This window comes from Salmo salar, chromosome 04, assembly GCF_965601325.2.
Source record: "Salmo salar chromosome 04, fSalSal1, whole genome shotgun sequence".
In the NCBI taxonomy this organism is placed as follows: Eukaryota; Metazoa; Chordata; class Actinopteri; order Salmoniformes; family Salmonidae; genus Salmo; species Salmo salar.
Genome location: NC_138294.1, coordinates 75,212,706 through 75,225,671, shown reverse-complemented (window position 1 = coordinate 75,225,671; position 12,966 = coordinate 75,212,706). Strand labels below are relative to the sequence as shown.

At 40.9% G+C, this 12,966-nt stretch overlaps 1 protein-coding gene across 4 annotated transcripts in view; it reads left to right on the top strand.

The window, feature by feature from the left end:
* LOC106603748 (rab effector Noc2) overlaps positions 1-10,254 on the top strand; it is a 103,008-nt gene extending 92,754 nt beyond the window's left edge. For all 4 annotated transcript variants that reach the window (XM_082974720.1, XM_045717288.2, XM_014197805.3 and 1 more), the window contains one exon: positions 9,446-10,254. In XM_082974720.1, the coding sequence (XP_082830846.1) occupies positions 9,446-9,531 (86 nt within the window). In that variant the 3' untranslated portion in view covers positions 9,532-10,254. The remainder of the gene's footprint in view (positions 1-9,445) is intronic.
* The last annotated feature ends 2,712 nt before the right edge of the window (positions 10,255-12,966 follow it).

Below are 12,966 nucleotides of genomic sequence, written 5' to 3'. Positions count from 1 at the left end.
TTGCAACACCAGGGTTGTGGGTTCGATTCCCACGGGGGGCCAGCACAGAAAAAAAAAATGTATGAGTTGTATGAAATGTATGCATTCACTACTGTAAGTCGCTCTGGATAAGAGCGTCTGCTAAATGACTAAAATGTAAAAAAGTTGTGTTGAGGGATGATGCATTCAGATTGACTTTGGCTGCATGACCTGCATAGCATAGCAATTTAGTTGCTACTTATAAAACATGTATACTGGCTTTTCACAGGTTTTAGCAAACAAAGTTGCTGATTTTTATTCTATTGACTCCAACTAACCCTCTTTAAAAATCACCACTCTGCTAGAACAAAGTTAAACAATAAGGGCAGCTAACACCCTGCTCTGCCCGTTTTTGTGTAAACAAGTTAGCCTTATCTCACCCATTCTCAGGAAAAGTGGGGGTGGGAGGCAGAAAAACAACAGTGGCCAAATTGCGTGCCATGTCTGCTGATACCTGATTAATGGGCTCCTAACGATCACCCTGAGGAGGGCCTCACCACCCAACAACTCTGTGCAAATGAGTCCATGAAGGTATCCGAATGATGAACCTGACCTTTTCAAACACACCCTGGTTTAAATGGCCCACACTGAGACCTGCTCGGAATTTAGGCACACACACCACACACACACACACACACACACACACACACACACACACACACACACACACACCCCCCCCCCCCCCCCCCCCCAACCGGGGCCCTTAACACTGGGTTGTGTGGGTGACTCACCCATTTCCAGAGCCCTCTTTGGAGAAGGTAATTAAAGGAGTTCTCACTTGGGCAGTGAAAGTAATCATGGCCTCACAGTTCCTCCTCTCTGGATTTTCCTGGCATACTTTTGGTCATTAATTATGTCATCCCGCTCCCTGACTAATGACCGCTTACTTTTCAAAGTTTGTCTTTAGAAAGGCGCCATATGCTGCTGTGTGGCCCCAGTTCCTCTGAGGGGCTTTTTATTTAGCTCATAATGAGTCCATTAGCAATCCAATTTATCCAATGAGTGTCACATTGGCATTATTAGCGTCATGATTGTTCTCCTGAACCACTGCTCATGTTTTTGCTTTCAGCTGAACTTTTTCATTAAAGACGGATTAGCAAAACTATTTAGTCGCATTAGATATGGTGGCACATGTCTAAACAACATTGGTATTATAGCCAAATACTTGATGTTACTTTAGACAATGGACATTAAAACCATAGTACTTGTTGAAACTTAACAGACAATGTTTAATTTAATAATGGACCTAGGAAAGACATTATCATAGTGTGGCTGAGATACCTGTAGCCATGGGGTATTCAACATAGGAGGCTGCGGAGGAACTGCAGGGGTCCGCCAAATATATATACAGTACCAGTCAAAAGTTTGGACACACCTACTCATTCAAGGGTTTTTCTTTATTTGTACCGTTTTCTACATTGTAGAATAATAGTGAAGACATCAAAACTATGAAATAATACATATGGAATCATGTAGTAATCAGAAAAGTGTTAAACAAATAAAAATATATTTTATATTTCAGATTCTTCAAAGTAGCCACTCTTTGCCTTGATGACAAATAAATAAATCACTGACAGTGTCACCAGCAAAGCACCATCACACCTCCTCCATACTTCACGATGGGAACCATACATCCATTCACCTACTCTGCGTCTCACAAAGACACGACGGTTGGAACCAAAAATCTCAAATTTGGACTCCTCAGACCAAAGGACAGATTTACACCGGTCTAATGTCTATTGCTCGTGTTTCTTGGCCCAAGCAAGTCTCTTATTATTATTGTTGTCCTTTAGCAGTGGTTTCTTTGCAGTAATTTGACCATAAAGGCCTGATCCACACAGTCTCCTCTGAACAGTAGATGTTGAGATGTGTCTGTAACTTGAGCTTTGTGAACATTTATTTGGGCTGCAATTTCTGAGGCTCATAACTCTAATGAACTTATCTTCTGCAGCAGAGGTAACTCTGGGTCTTCCTTTCTTGTGGCGGAGAGAGCCAGTTTCATCATAGCGCTTGATAGTTTTTGCAACTGCACTGGAAGAAACTTTTGAAGTTCTAGAAAGTTTCCGGATTGAATGACCTTCATGTCTTAAAGTTGTTTCTCTTTGCTTATTTGAGCTGTTCTTGTCATAATATGGACTTGGTATTTTACCAAATAGGGCTATCTTCTGTTTACCACCCCTACCTTGTCACAACAGAACTGATTGGCTCAAACGCATTAAGAAGGAAAGAAATTCCACAAATTCACGTTTATTAACAAGGCACAACTGTTAATTTAAATGCATTCCAGGTGACTACCTCATGAAGCTGGTTGAGAGAATGCTAAGCGTGTGCAAAGCTGTCATCAAGGCAAAGGGTGGCTACTTTGAAGAATCTCAAATATAACATATATTTTGAGTTGTTTAACACTTGTTTGGTTACTACATGATTCCATATGTGTTATTTCATAGTTTTGATGTCTTCACTATTATTCTACAATGTAGAAAATAGTACAAATAAAGAAAAACCCTGGAATGAGTAGGTGTGTCCAAACTTTTGACTGGTACTGTATGTAAATGTGATATTTCCGTTTTGTAATTTTTATAAATTTGCCCAAAAATCGAAAAACCTGCTTTTGCTTTGTCATTATGGGTTATTGTGTGTTTTAAAATAAGGCTGTAATGTAACAAAATGTGGAAAAAGTCAGGGGGTCTGAATACTTTCCGAATGCACTGCATATGTGCTTTGGTTTCGAAATACCTGGTTGAAGCATTCAAACAGCTTATCAAAGCCGGGAGACAGTATCAACATACAGTCAGACTTGGGATGTGACCTGTCAATGTGTTTTGTGTCTAACCCAGTGCTCTTTCTTGTCTGTAAAGTTGTGGCGATTAAGGTCCAAGAAGTCATTTTTTTGATTTATAACTACTGGTGAGAGTTATTATTTTCCAGGAGGGCATTTTTACACCAGCTTTCAGACAAGCTCACAGCTACTGTGTAATTATTTAGTCTATATCCCCAGTACCTGGAGCGACCACCGGTTTAATACCCCTGGCCTACAGGTATCTCAGCCACACTATGATAATGTCTTTCCTAGGTCTATTATTAAATTAAACATCGTCTGTTAAGCTCCCCTGAATTTCCTGAAATTCATCAAAGATGTGTATTCAACTGCTGTCACCAGTCTTATATGAATAATGATATGCCCCCGTAGCCCAATCAGTCAGTCTTGGGCTAATGACATCTCACTACTGGAAATGTTATCATTAACGCATAGATAGATGGGGTAGATGGGTGGCAGTTGGTTTCATAGTACCCTGACATACCTTAAGTGTCCCATATCTCACTCTGCACTTCTGAAACTGAAATACCTTGAGAGCTAGTCGGTCCATGGAGCCTGACAAAAAAGAAGTATGACTCAGATTCTGCGTCCAGGAACCTGGATTAAGGGAACCAGGAATGTGTAACGCCCTGGCCATAGAGAGGGGTTTTTGTTCTCTATTTTGGTTAGGCCAGGGTGTTACATGGGTGGGCGTTCTATGTTTATTTTTCTATGTTGGTTTGTTTCTTTGGTTGGCGGTGTGTGGCTCCCAATCAGGAACAGCTGTAGTTCGTTGTTGCTGATTGGGAGTCATACATAGGCAGCCTGTTTTTCCTTTGGGATTTGTGGGTGATTGTTTTCTGTTGAGAGTTTTCCTGACAGGACTGTTTTGCTGTCGTCTTTGGTTTATTTTTGTAAAGTGTTCTCTTTTCATATTAAATTTCTAAGATGAACACACATCCTCCGCTGCACCTTGGTCTCATGACGACGATAGCCGTTACAGAATGAGTCATCGTGGGTCACATACTCACTTGTTTAGGTGGATACATTGTTTCACTGTTGCTATTAGGGTTGCACATTTTGGGGAATATTCAGATGTGGAAACTTTCCGTGGGAATATATGGGAATTAACCGGAATATGGGAATTAATTAATATGGGAAATATATGCAAATTGATACAATTTAAATGTTGATGTTTTTTGCATTAGTTATATTTACCATATCATATGGAGACAGAAAGATAAACATTTATCTTATCATAAGTAGACATAATTGCAAATGATTAAATCCTTCCAATAGAAATAAAAAAAACGATTTAGTTACGAATTGAATTTTTATTAAATGACTTGTCTCTTCACATGGGATGATTTCACTGAACAACAAAACAAAGGGAATAGTGAATGATCCATCGCATCTCCCAAAAATGTTTTCAACATACATCTGTAAAATGATAATCAAAGCTTTAGTTTCTAGACTGTCTTCCTCTCAGGCTACCATGTCTTTTCCCTGGACTTCCTCAATGTCTTCCTCTTGAACATCAGATTCTGAGAACTCATCTTCACTGTCACTTTCCAACCATGTTGTGGATGGCTCGTTTTCAGGCTCAAAAAGCCTCAAATTTGCACAGATGGCCACCAATATTTCAGCCTGTTGCATGCTTTGGCGAGTGTGTTCCCAAACAAGGACCAGTTGTGCTCTGAGGCGGCTGATGTTGGTGGGATTTGGAGGATGATGGAGGCAACAGGCGAAAGAGCTTCAGATCCACAAAGTCCCTTCCACCAGGTGGCTGATGAGATATGTTGGCACGACTGCCATATTTCATCTCCATCCCAAAGCCCTTGCTTGGAAGTGTACTTCGCCAGACTGCCAAGAACCTTGTCCTCATCCAGACCAAGGTTGTGAGACACAATAGTGATGACACCATAGGCCTTGTTGATCTCTGCACCAGACAGGATGCTCTTGCCAGCATACTTGGGGTCCAACATGTACGCTGCGGCATGTATAGGCTTCAGGCAGAAGTCTTCATGCTTTTTGATGTATTTCAGAACTGCAGTTTCCTCTGCTTGGAGCAACAGTGAAGTGGGCAGGGCAGTATGGATTTCTTCTCTTACATCTGCAAGCAGAGTCTGAACATCAGACGGGATGTCATTGTCTCCCTCAATCCGTGCAATGGCTACTGCTATAGGTTTCAGGCTGCTTACCACTCTCTCCCAAAATACATTCTCATGAGGATCCTCTTGATGGGGCTGTCCATATCGGCAGACTGTAATATGGCCATTTCTTGGAGAGACTCCTTCCCCTCCAGGAGACTGTCAAACATGATGACAACGCCACCCCAACGGGTGTTGCTGGGCAGCTTCAATGTGGTGCTCTTATTAGATTGCTGCTATAACTTGATGATCCTTCACATACCTAACCATTTCCTTGGCTCTCTTGTAGAGTGTATCCATTGTTTTCAGTGCCATGATGTCCTTGAGGAACAGATTCAATGCATGAGCAGCACCGCCAATGGGTGTGATGTGAGTGTAGGACTTCCCCACTTTAGACCAAGCAGCCTTCATGTTCGCAGCATTGTCTGTCACCAGTGCAAATACCTTCTGTGGTCCAAGGTCATTGATGACTGCCTTCAGCTCATCTGCAATGTAGAGACCGGTATGTCTGTTGTCCCTTGTGTCTGTGGTCTTGTAGAATACTGGTTGAGGGGTGAAGATGTAGCTAATTATTCCATGCCCACGAACATTCGACCACCCATCAGAGATGATTGCAATACAGTCTGCTTTCTCTATAATTAGCTTGACCTTCACTTGAACTATGTTGAACTCTGCATCCAGCAAATGAGTAGATAAAGCATGTCTGGTTGGAGGGGTGTATGCTGGGCAAAGAACATTCAGAAATGTCTTCCAATACACATTGCCTGTGAGCATCAGAGGTGAACCAGTTGCATACACAGCTTGAGCAAGACATTCATCAGCATTTCTCTGACTACGTTCCTCCATTGAGTTAAAAAAACATCTGATTCCAGGAGGAACATGAGCTGTTGCTATCGATAAGGTGTCTGATACATTATTTTCACCTCGAATAGAAGTAGAGGGACTTTTGTCAGAGGTTGCTTGTTGTGAGCGGTGAGGGAACTTTATGCACTTGGCCAGATGATTCTGCATCTTTGTTGCATTCTTCACATATGATTTGGCACAGTATTTTCAAATGTATACAGCTTTTCCTTCTACATTAGCTGCAGTGAAATATCTCCACACATCAGATAGTGCCTGTGGCATTTTCCTGTAAAGATTAGAAAAAATTAGTAAAAAAAACCCATATACATTTCCATGTTAGTTAAATAGTTAAGCAGTTAGATTAAAATGGAAACAGTTGAATTAACACTCCTCAGTTAGCAGGCTCAAGCAAGCTAGAACCCACATGGTAGCAGAAATTGTTAACAAGTTAGAAATGATTTAAACACACTTTGCTGTAGGCTACTATTTACTAGTTAACTTCTATGGGCTAGGTGGGACGCTTGCGTCCCACCTACTCAACAGCCAGTGTAATCCCGTGGCGCGATATTCAAATACCTAAAAAATGCAAAAACTTCAATTTTTCAAACATATGACTATTTTACACCATTTTAAAGACAAGACTCTCGTTAATCTAACCACACTGTCCGATTTCAAAAAGGCTTTACAACGAAAGCAAAACATTAGATTATGTCAGCAGAGTACCCAGCCAGAAATAATCAGACACCCATTTTTCAAGCTAGCATATAATGTCACATAAACAAAAACCACAGCTAAATGCAGCACTAACCTTTGATGATCTTCATCAGATGACAACCCTAGGACATTATGTTATACAATACATGCATGTTTTGTTCAATCAAGTTCATATTTATATCAAAAACCAGCTTTTTACATTAGCATGTGACTAGCATGTGACTAGCATTCCCACCAAACACTGCCGGTGAATTTACTAAATTACTCACGATAAACGTTCACAAAAAACATAATTATTTTAAGAATTATAGATACAGAACTCCTCTATGCACTCGATATGTCCGATTTTAAAATAGCTTTACGGTGAAAGCACATTTTGCAATATTCTCAGTAGATAGCCCGGCATCACAGGGCTAGCTATTTAGACACCCAGCAAGTTTAGCACTCACCAAAGTCAGATTTACTATAAGAAAAATGTTATTACCTTTGCTGTTCTTCGTCAGAATGCACTCCCAGGACTTCTACTTCAATAACAAATGTTGGTTTGGTCCCAAATAATCCATTGTTATATCCAAATAGCGGCGTTTTGTTCGTGCGTTCAAGACACTATCCGAAAGGGTAAATAAGGGTGACGAGCATGGCGCATTTCGTGACAAAAAAATTCTAAATATTCCATTACCGTACTTCGAGGCATGTCAACCGCTGTTTAAAATCAATTTTTATGCCATTTTTCTTGTAAAAAAGCGATAATATTCCGACCGGGAAAGCCTGTATACGTACAAAGAGAGAGAAAATAAATACATCTCGTGCCCTCGTGCACGAGCGTGAGTCTCAGAGTACTCTGACCAGCCACTATCCAAACGCGATAATGTGTTTCAGCCAGAGGCTGCCTCGATATAATTCAGCTTTTTCCCGGGTTCTGAGAGCCTATGGGAGCCATAGGAAGTGTCACGTTACGGCAAAGATCCTCAGTCTTCAATAAAAAGAGCCAAGATGAACAACAACTTGTCAGAGAGGGCGCTTCCTGTTTGGAATCTTCTCAGGTTTTTGCCTGCCATATGAGTTCTGTTATACTCACAGACACCATTCAAACAGTTTTAGAAACTTTAGGGTGTTTTCTATCCAAAGCCAATCATTATATGCATATTCTAGTTACTGGGCAGGAGCAGTAACCAGATTAAATCGTGTACGTTTTTTATCCGGCCGTGTCAATACTGCCCCCTAGCCCTAACAGGTTAACAAAAAATGATGTATGTCATATAAAATAGATTCACCCCACCCAGTATTGTAATCAAAACTGACCAGAAAGCATGTAGTCATTTGCTCAGACAGTGTAGTAGTGTGGGCTCAATATCATCTCATTCGTGTGCAAGATCTTGAGAATCAGCTGTACATGTGATGGAAGAGTGCACTGCACATGTGGTGGAAGAATGCACTGTGCATGCAGAGGGTTGCGATTCCATTGAATTGGAGATCGTTTAACCAAAATATACCACAAGACCTATAATTGCCTTAAGTGTATCCCACAAAAAAGGTTCACTGTTATAAGCTAACTTTTTTATGAATTTAAGCAAAATTCCCGAAATTCCAGGGCTTAACTTCCCATGGACAATTTCCCTGGAAAATGTCTGGAAATTTACCGGAAAGTTTCCGACCCTTTGCAACCTTAGTTGGTATTAGTCTAGGCTACTGTTAGCCAAAAGCTACTGGAATAGCACCCTGAAAACAACTGCACTGTCTGCTGTTGTGGCATTTTGCGTCATTCTGATTGGTTAAGAGAGTAGAGCAATAATTTTCTGAAAAATTATACTATCTGAATATCCGAAAATAAAATTATGATATTATTAGAAGAATAGTGAATAGTAATAGTAATTTCAAATACCCATCCCTAGCACAATTACAGTGAAAGTGAAGTATATGACAGAATATTTAGTTAGTGCTTAGTTATCAATGTATTTGTTTGTTATTGCGCTGTTAACAAAAGTGTTAACTGCATTTTTCAAATACGAAGCTCAGGACATGATAAAAGTACTTTACAAGGTTTTCTTTTGTTGTGAAGATGATCATTTGCAATTGTCTTTTTTCCATCACAATTGTTTGGACTGTAAAACACTTATTCCAGCAGTGTGTACATATTGTTAATGCCCTGGAATTGAATTGGAATTACACTGTTTAGTAAACTGGTCTTTCCCAAAGGTGCAGTGCCTATCATTGATTTTGACTTATTCCAGCATTAGACTTGTGATAGTCTTAGCATGAACACTGGGACAGTGGTAGCCTACTGTAAAAAGAAAACATTGAATAGCATCTCTGTGATCCTAATGTGTTGTTTAATTAAATCAATACTGTATGTCCCTTGCAGTGCTTATTTATTACAGGATTTTGTCCCCATTGGTTCAGGTGTATACTACTTAGGCTTATTACCATTTAAAGGGGTAGTCCATCCAAAATCCATTCCTTTTCATAAAAAATGTTCTGGTGATTTCTGTCTACACACACACACACACACACACACACACACACCAGTATTTTCGAAACTGGAGGTGCGTACCACTTTCTTACATTACCATTTGGCTTTAAACCTGCACCCCTCTCACACAAACAAACCCACCGACCATGCCTTCGAGAGTTACAACATTTCTCACTGATATGATAGACGTTGTCTGAATAATTTAGTTAGCTACGTTATTTATTCACTTAATTGGCCCCTAAAAATATATTGATGTTTCTGTGGGCAGATGTGAAGTTCATGACCTCTGCACGAAGAGGTTTAATCTTTTTACTTGTATATCATTGGTGAATTAACATACTTAACAGCAAGCATCCTTAGAGCATGAATGTGATGGATTGGTGAAGGCAGACATTATGCACAAGTCCGTCCCATTTTGTTATGTTGATTTGTTGTTGTTGATTTTCTCTGCAGGATTGTCTCCGCTGTTGATTTCAGGTGAAAGAAGATTCACAGTGACGATTCCAAATGCCAAACTTGTGTTTACCGAAAATGTGTGATTCATAGCAATAACTAGTGAGGAGTTTGTATTTTGAGTTATTGACATAACTTTAATTTACACACTGTCCTGCTGTCAGTACTTTTTGGCTGTTTGACGATTGTTGTGCCCAATCAATGTACCCCACACTCCCTTACTCATTCAGTAGACTGGAGTTAATATGGCAGCCATATGGAGTGCTGATTGTGTTAAATTCTCTAAGTTAATGAACTGTGTGAAATGTTTGCTCTTAGATTGAACACCACCTACCTCAAGAGATTCAGACAAATGTGCCTCACACTCAGAATGCTTCCATTCAGCCATTACACAGTAGGTAGTGTGAAGCATAGCACAGAGAATTTTCGAACAACCTTTTCTTGGCGGTACTTCCTCAATTTCTTACTTCCTTAATTCCTGACTTAGAAGAAACAACTTTAATAATGAAGCATTTTCTAAATTAGACAATTAGACATGGAAGTTAAGAAGCTGTGTTGTCTTCCAAGTCAGGAATTGAGGAAGTATTGCCAAGTAAAGGTTGTTCAAAAATTATCTGTGTTATGCTTTACACTACCTACTGTGTAACGTCTGTATGGAAGCATTCACATATCACCGCTGTTTCAAAGTGTAGCTAAGCAACAGGCACCTGTCACATTGGTTGGTGGTCATGTCTCTCTGATAAATGTAATTGTTCTGTTGCTTGGCAGAGTGAAGGGGAAATCAATAAAGGAAAAGTCTTGCTGCCTGATTCGAAGGTCAGAATGCCTCTTACAGTGTGCTGCCAGATTTTGCAATTTAGTTTAATAGCTGGTCCGCTTATGTAGCATTATAACCTATGTCTAATGTTCACTTTGTGGATCAGGGAGGGAGGGGAGCCAAGGGTAGATGCTCTACTACAGTTTAAGTGACAAAGTTTACCTATGTTTACTTGGGTAGCATACCATGACATAGAGAGGACATAATGTAGCATGGACCCTGGCATAGAGAGGACCTAATGTAGCATGGACCCTGGCATAGAGAGGACATAATGTAGCATGGACCCTGACATAGAGAGGATATAATGTAGCATGGACCCTGGCATAGGGAGGATATAATGTAGCATTGACCCTGACATGGAGAGCAAGGTTCTACACTAACTTTTTCCACTGGTGGCACTGGTGCTACCGTACCAACTTTTTTAGTTAATGGCACAAGCACATGATTTGATAGAACCAATTAAAAAAAGAAAAGTGCCTGCATTCCATACAGAACCAGTTTAATAATGACTAGCCATCTTTTAAATGAGCATGCCCTTGTGTTCTTACAAATATTTGAATTGATTTTACTGTAACAGCAAAGAAAAGAGACTGTTAAAATGAAGTACAACATTTATTTATTTTGATTTCAAAGTGTTTGGAGAAAAAAAAAAACGATATTTGATACCAAAACTATACCATGGCAACAAATAAAAAAATCAGGGGAAAGGACTTTTATTTTCCTCAGTTTTCTCAGGTTTTCACTCTCAGAATCACACTTTAAAAAAATATTTGTTTTTCTAAGTCCACAACAATGCTTCAACCACACCAGGGGACTATTTTTTACATCTTGGGAAAAATCTGAGAATGTTTTTTTTTTTGTCTAGACAGTTGTGATTGGCTAGCGGTGTTTCTGTAGCGCACTTGTGATGAAGTTTTCAAAACAAATGGCCACTAAAGCAAATTATCATGATTCTGCCAGGTAGGCTACTTTCTAGATACCCTTTAATTACATCTACCCAAAGATGGTTTGGCTATCATTAGCATTGCCTACAGCTAAACAAAGTGGTTGACATATAGGCCCTACGCATACCGCACACACAGGGCTCGGCATTTAGGTAAATTTGTCAGTGGCACGCCGGGCCAGTGCCAACTAAAAGCTATTGGCCCGAATGGAAAACAAATACTGGCCCGGGTCAAGATCCTTCAGGAAACCGAATGATGCATGCATAATTTCAATAGCAGGTGATTTTATCGTTCATTTACGGGCTGAGAAAGTAGCCTATACAGGGTTCATACAGACATTGACATTTAAAATTTCAAGCACTTAATTGTCATTTTCAAGGACCTACATTTTGCCCTTTCCTGCAGTCAAAAGACCAAATCACCCTCTTGTGACCTCATGGGTGGAATGTTATTCATATTTTTCATAATTTCATAATTAATAAACATAACCTTTTTTTTAAACGTCAAAAATCCGCTGTTTCTATGTCAAACAATTTTGTTATATTTCAGTCTTCTGTGATGTATGTAAAGTGTAATATTGGGATGTCAACTCAAAATGTTGTACATTTCAACTCTACCTGACATGGTACAGGTGTCATTTCTTTTAAGCCCATAAGCATGTGTGTGAGGTGTATACTTTTTTTCAAAGTAGTTTTGTTTAAGACTACCAAGAAACAGTCTGCGTGATCCTGATTTAGCCCACTGCAGTAAAATATTAATTGTTTAAATAGCCAATAGCAAAAAACTCCCCCACAAAATGTATGTGTCACGCCCTGACCTGAGAGAGACGGTTTATTTCTCTATTTTGTTAGGTCAGGGTGTGGGGTGGGCATTCTATGTATTTTATTTCTATGTTTTGGCCAGGTATGGTTTCCAATCAGAGGCAGCTGTCTATCGTTGTCTCTGATTGGGAACCATACATAGGCAGCCCTTTTTCCCTCCTTGAGTTGTGGGAGCTTGTTTTTGTGTTGTGCCTGTGAGCACACCATTACTTCACGTTTCGTTTGCTTCTGTATTTGTTTTGGAGAGTTTCATTTATTAAAACATGTGGAACTCTGCGCACGCTGCGCCTTGGTCTATTCATTTTGACGAGCGTGACAGAAGATCCCACCACAAGAAAGCCAAGCAGCGTGCGCTTGCTGGGAAGACGAGCTGGACCGGGGAGAACCAACATCAAGGGAAGCACGAGAGGCATCCCCCAATTTTTTGGGGGGGAGGGGCACACGGGGAGTTTGGCAGAGTCATGTTGGAGACCTGAGCCAACTCCCCGTGCTTACCGTGGGGAGCGAGTGACGGGGCAAGCACCGTGTTATGCGGTGATGCGCACTGTGTCGCCAGTGCGCACTCACAGGCCGGTGCGATCTGTGCCCGCGCCCTGCAGTTGTCGAGCTGGATTGAGCATCCAGCAAAGACGGGTTGTGCCAGCCATACGCGCCAGACCTCCAGTGTGCCCTCCATGGCCCAGTATATCCTGCGCCAGTTCTGCACACTGTGTCGCCAGTGCGCCTGCACAGCCCAGTTCGTCCTGTGCCAGCGCTCCGCCCTTGCTGGGCTAAAATAAACATCCAGCCAGGACGGGGTGTACCGGCCCTAAGCTCCAGACCTCCAGTGTGCCTCCACGGCCCAGTATACCCTGTGCCTGCTCTGCGCACCCATTCTCCTGCGCATCTCCCCAGTCCGGTGAGACCGGTTCCAGCTCCATGAAGGAAGCCTCCAGTGAT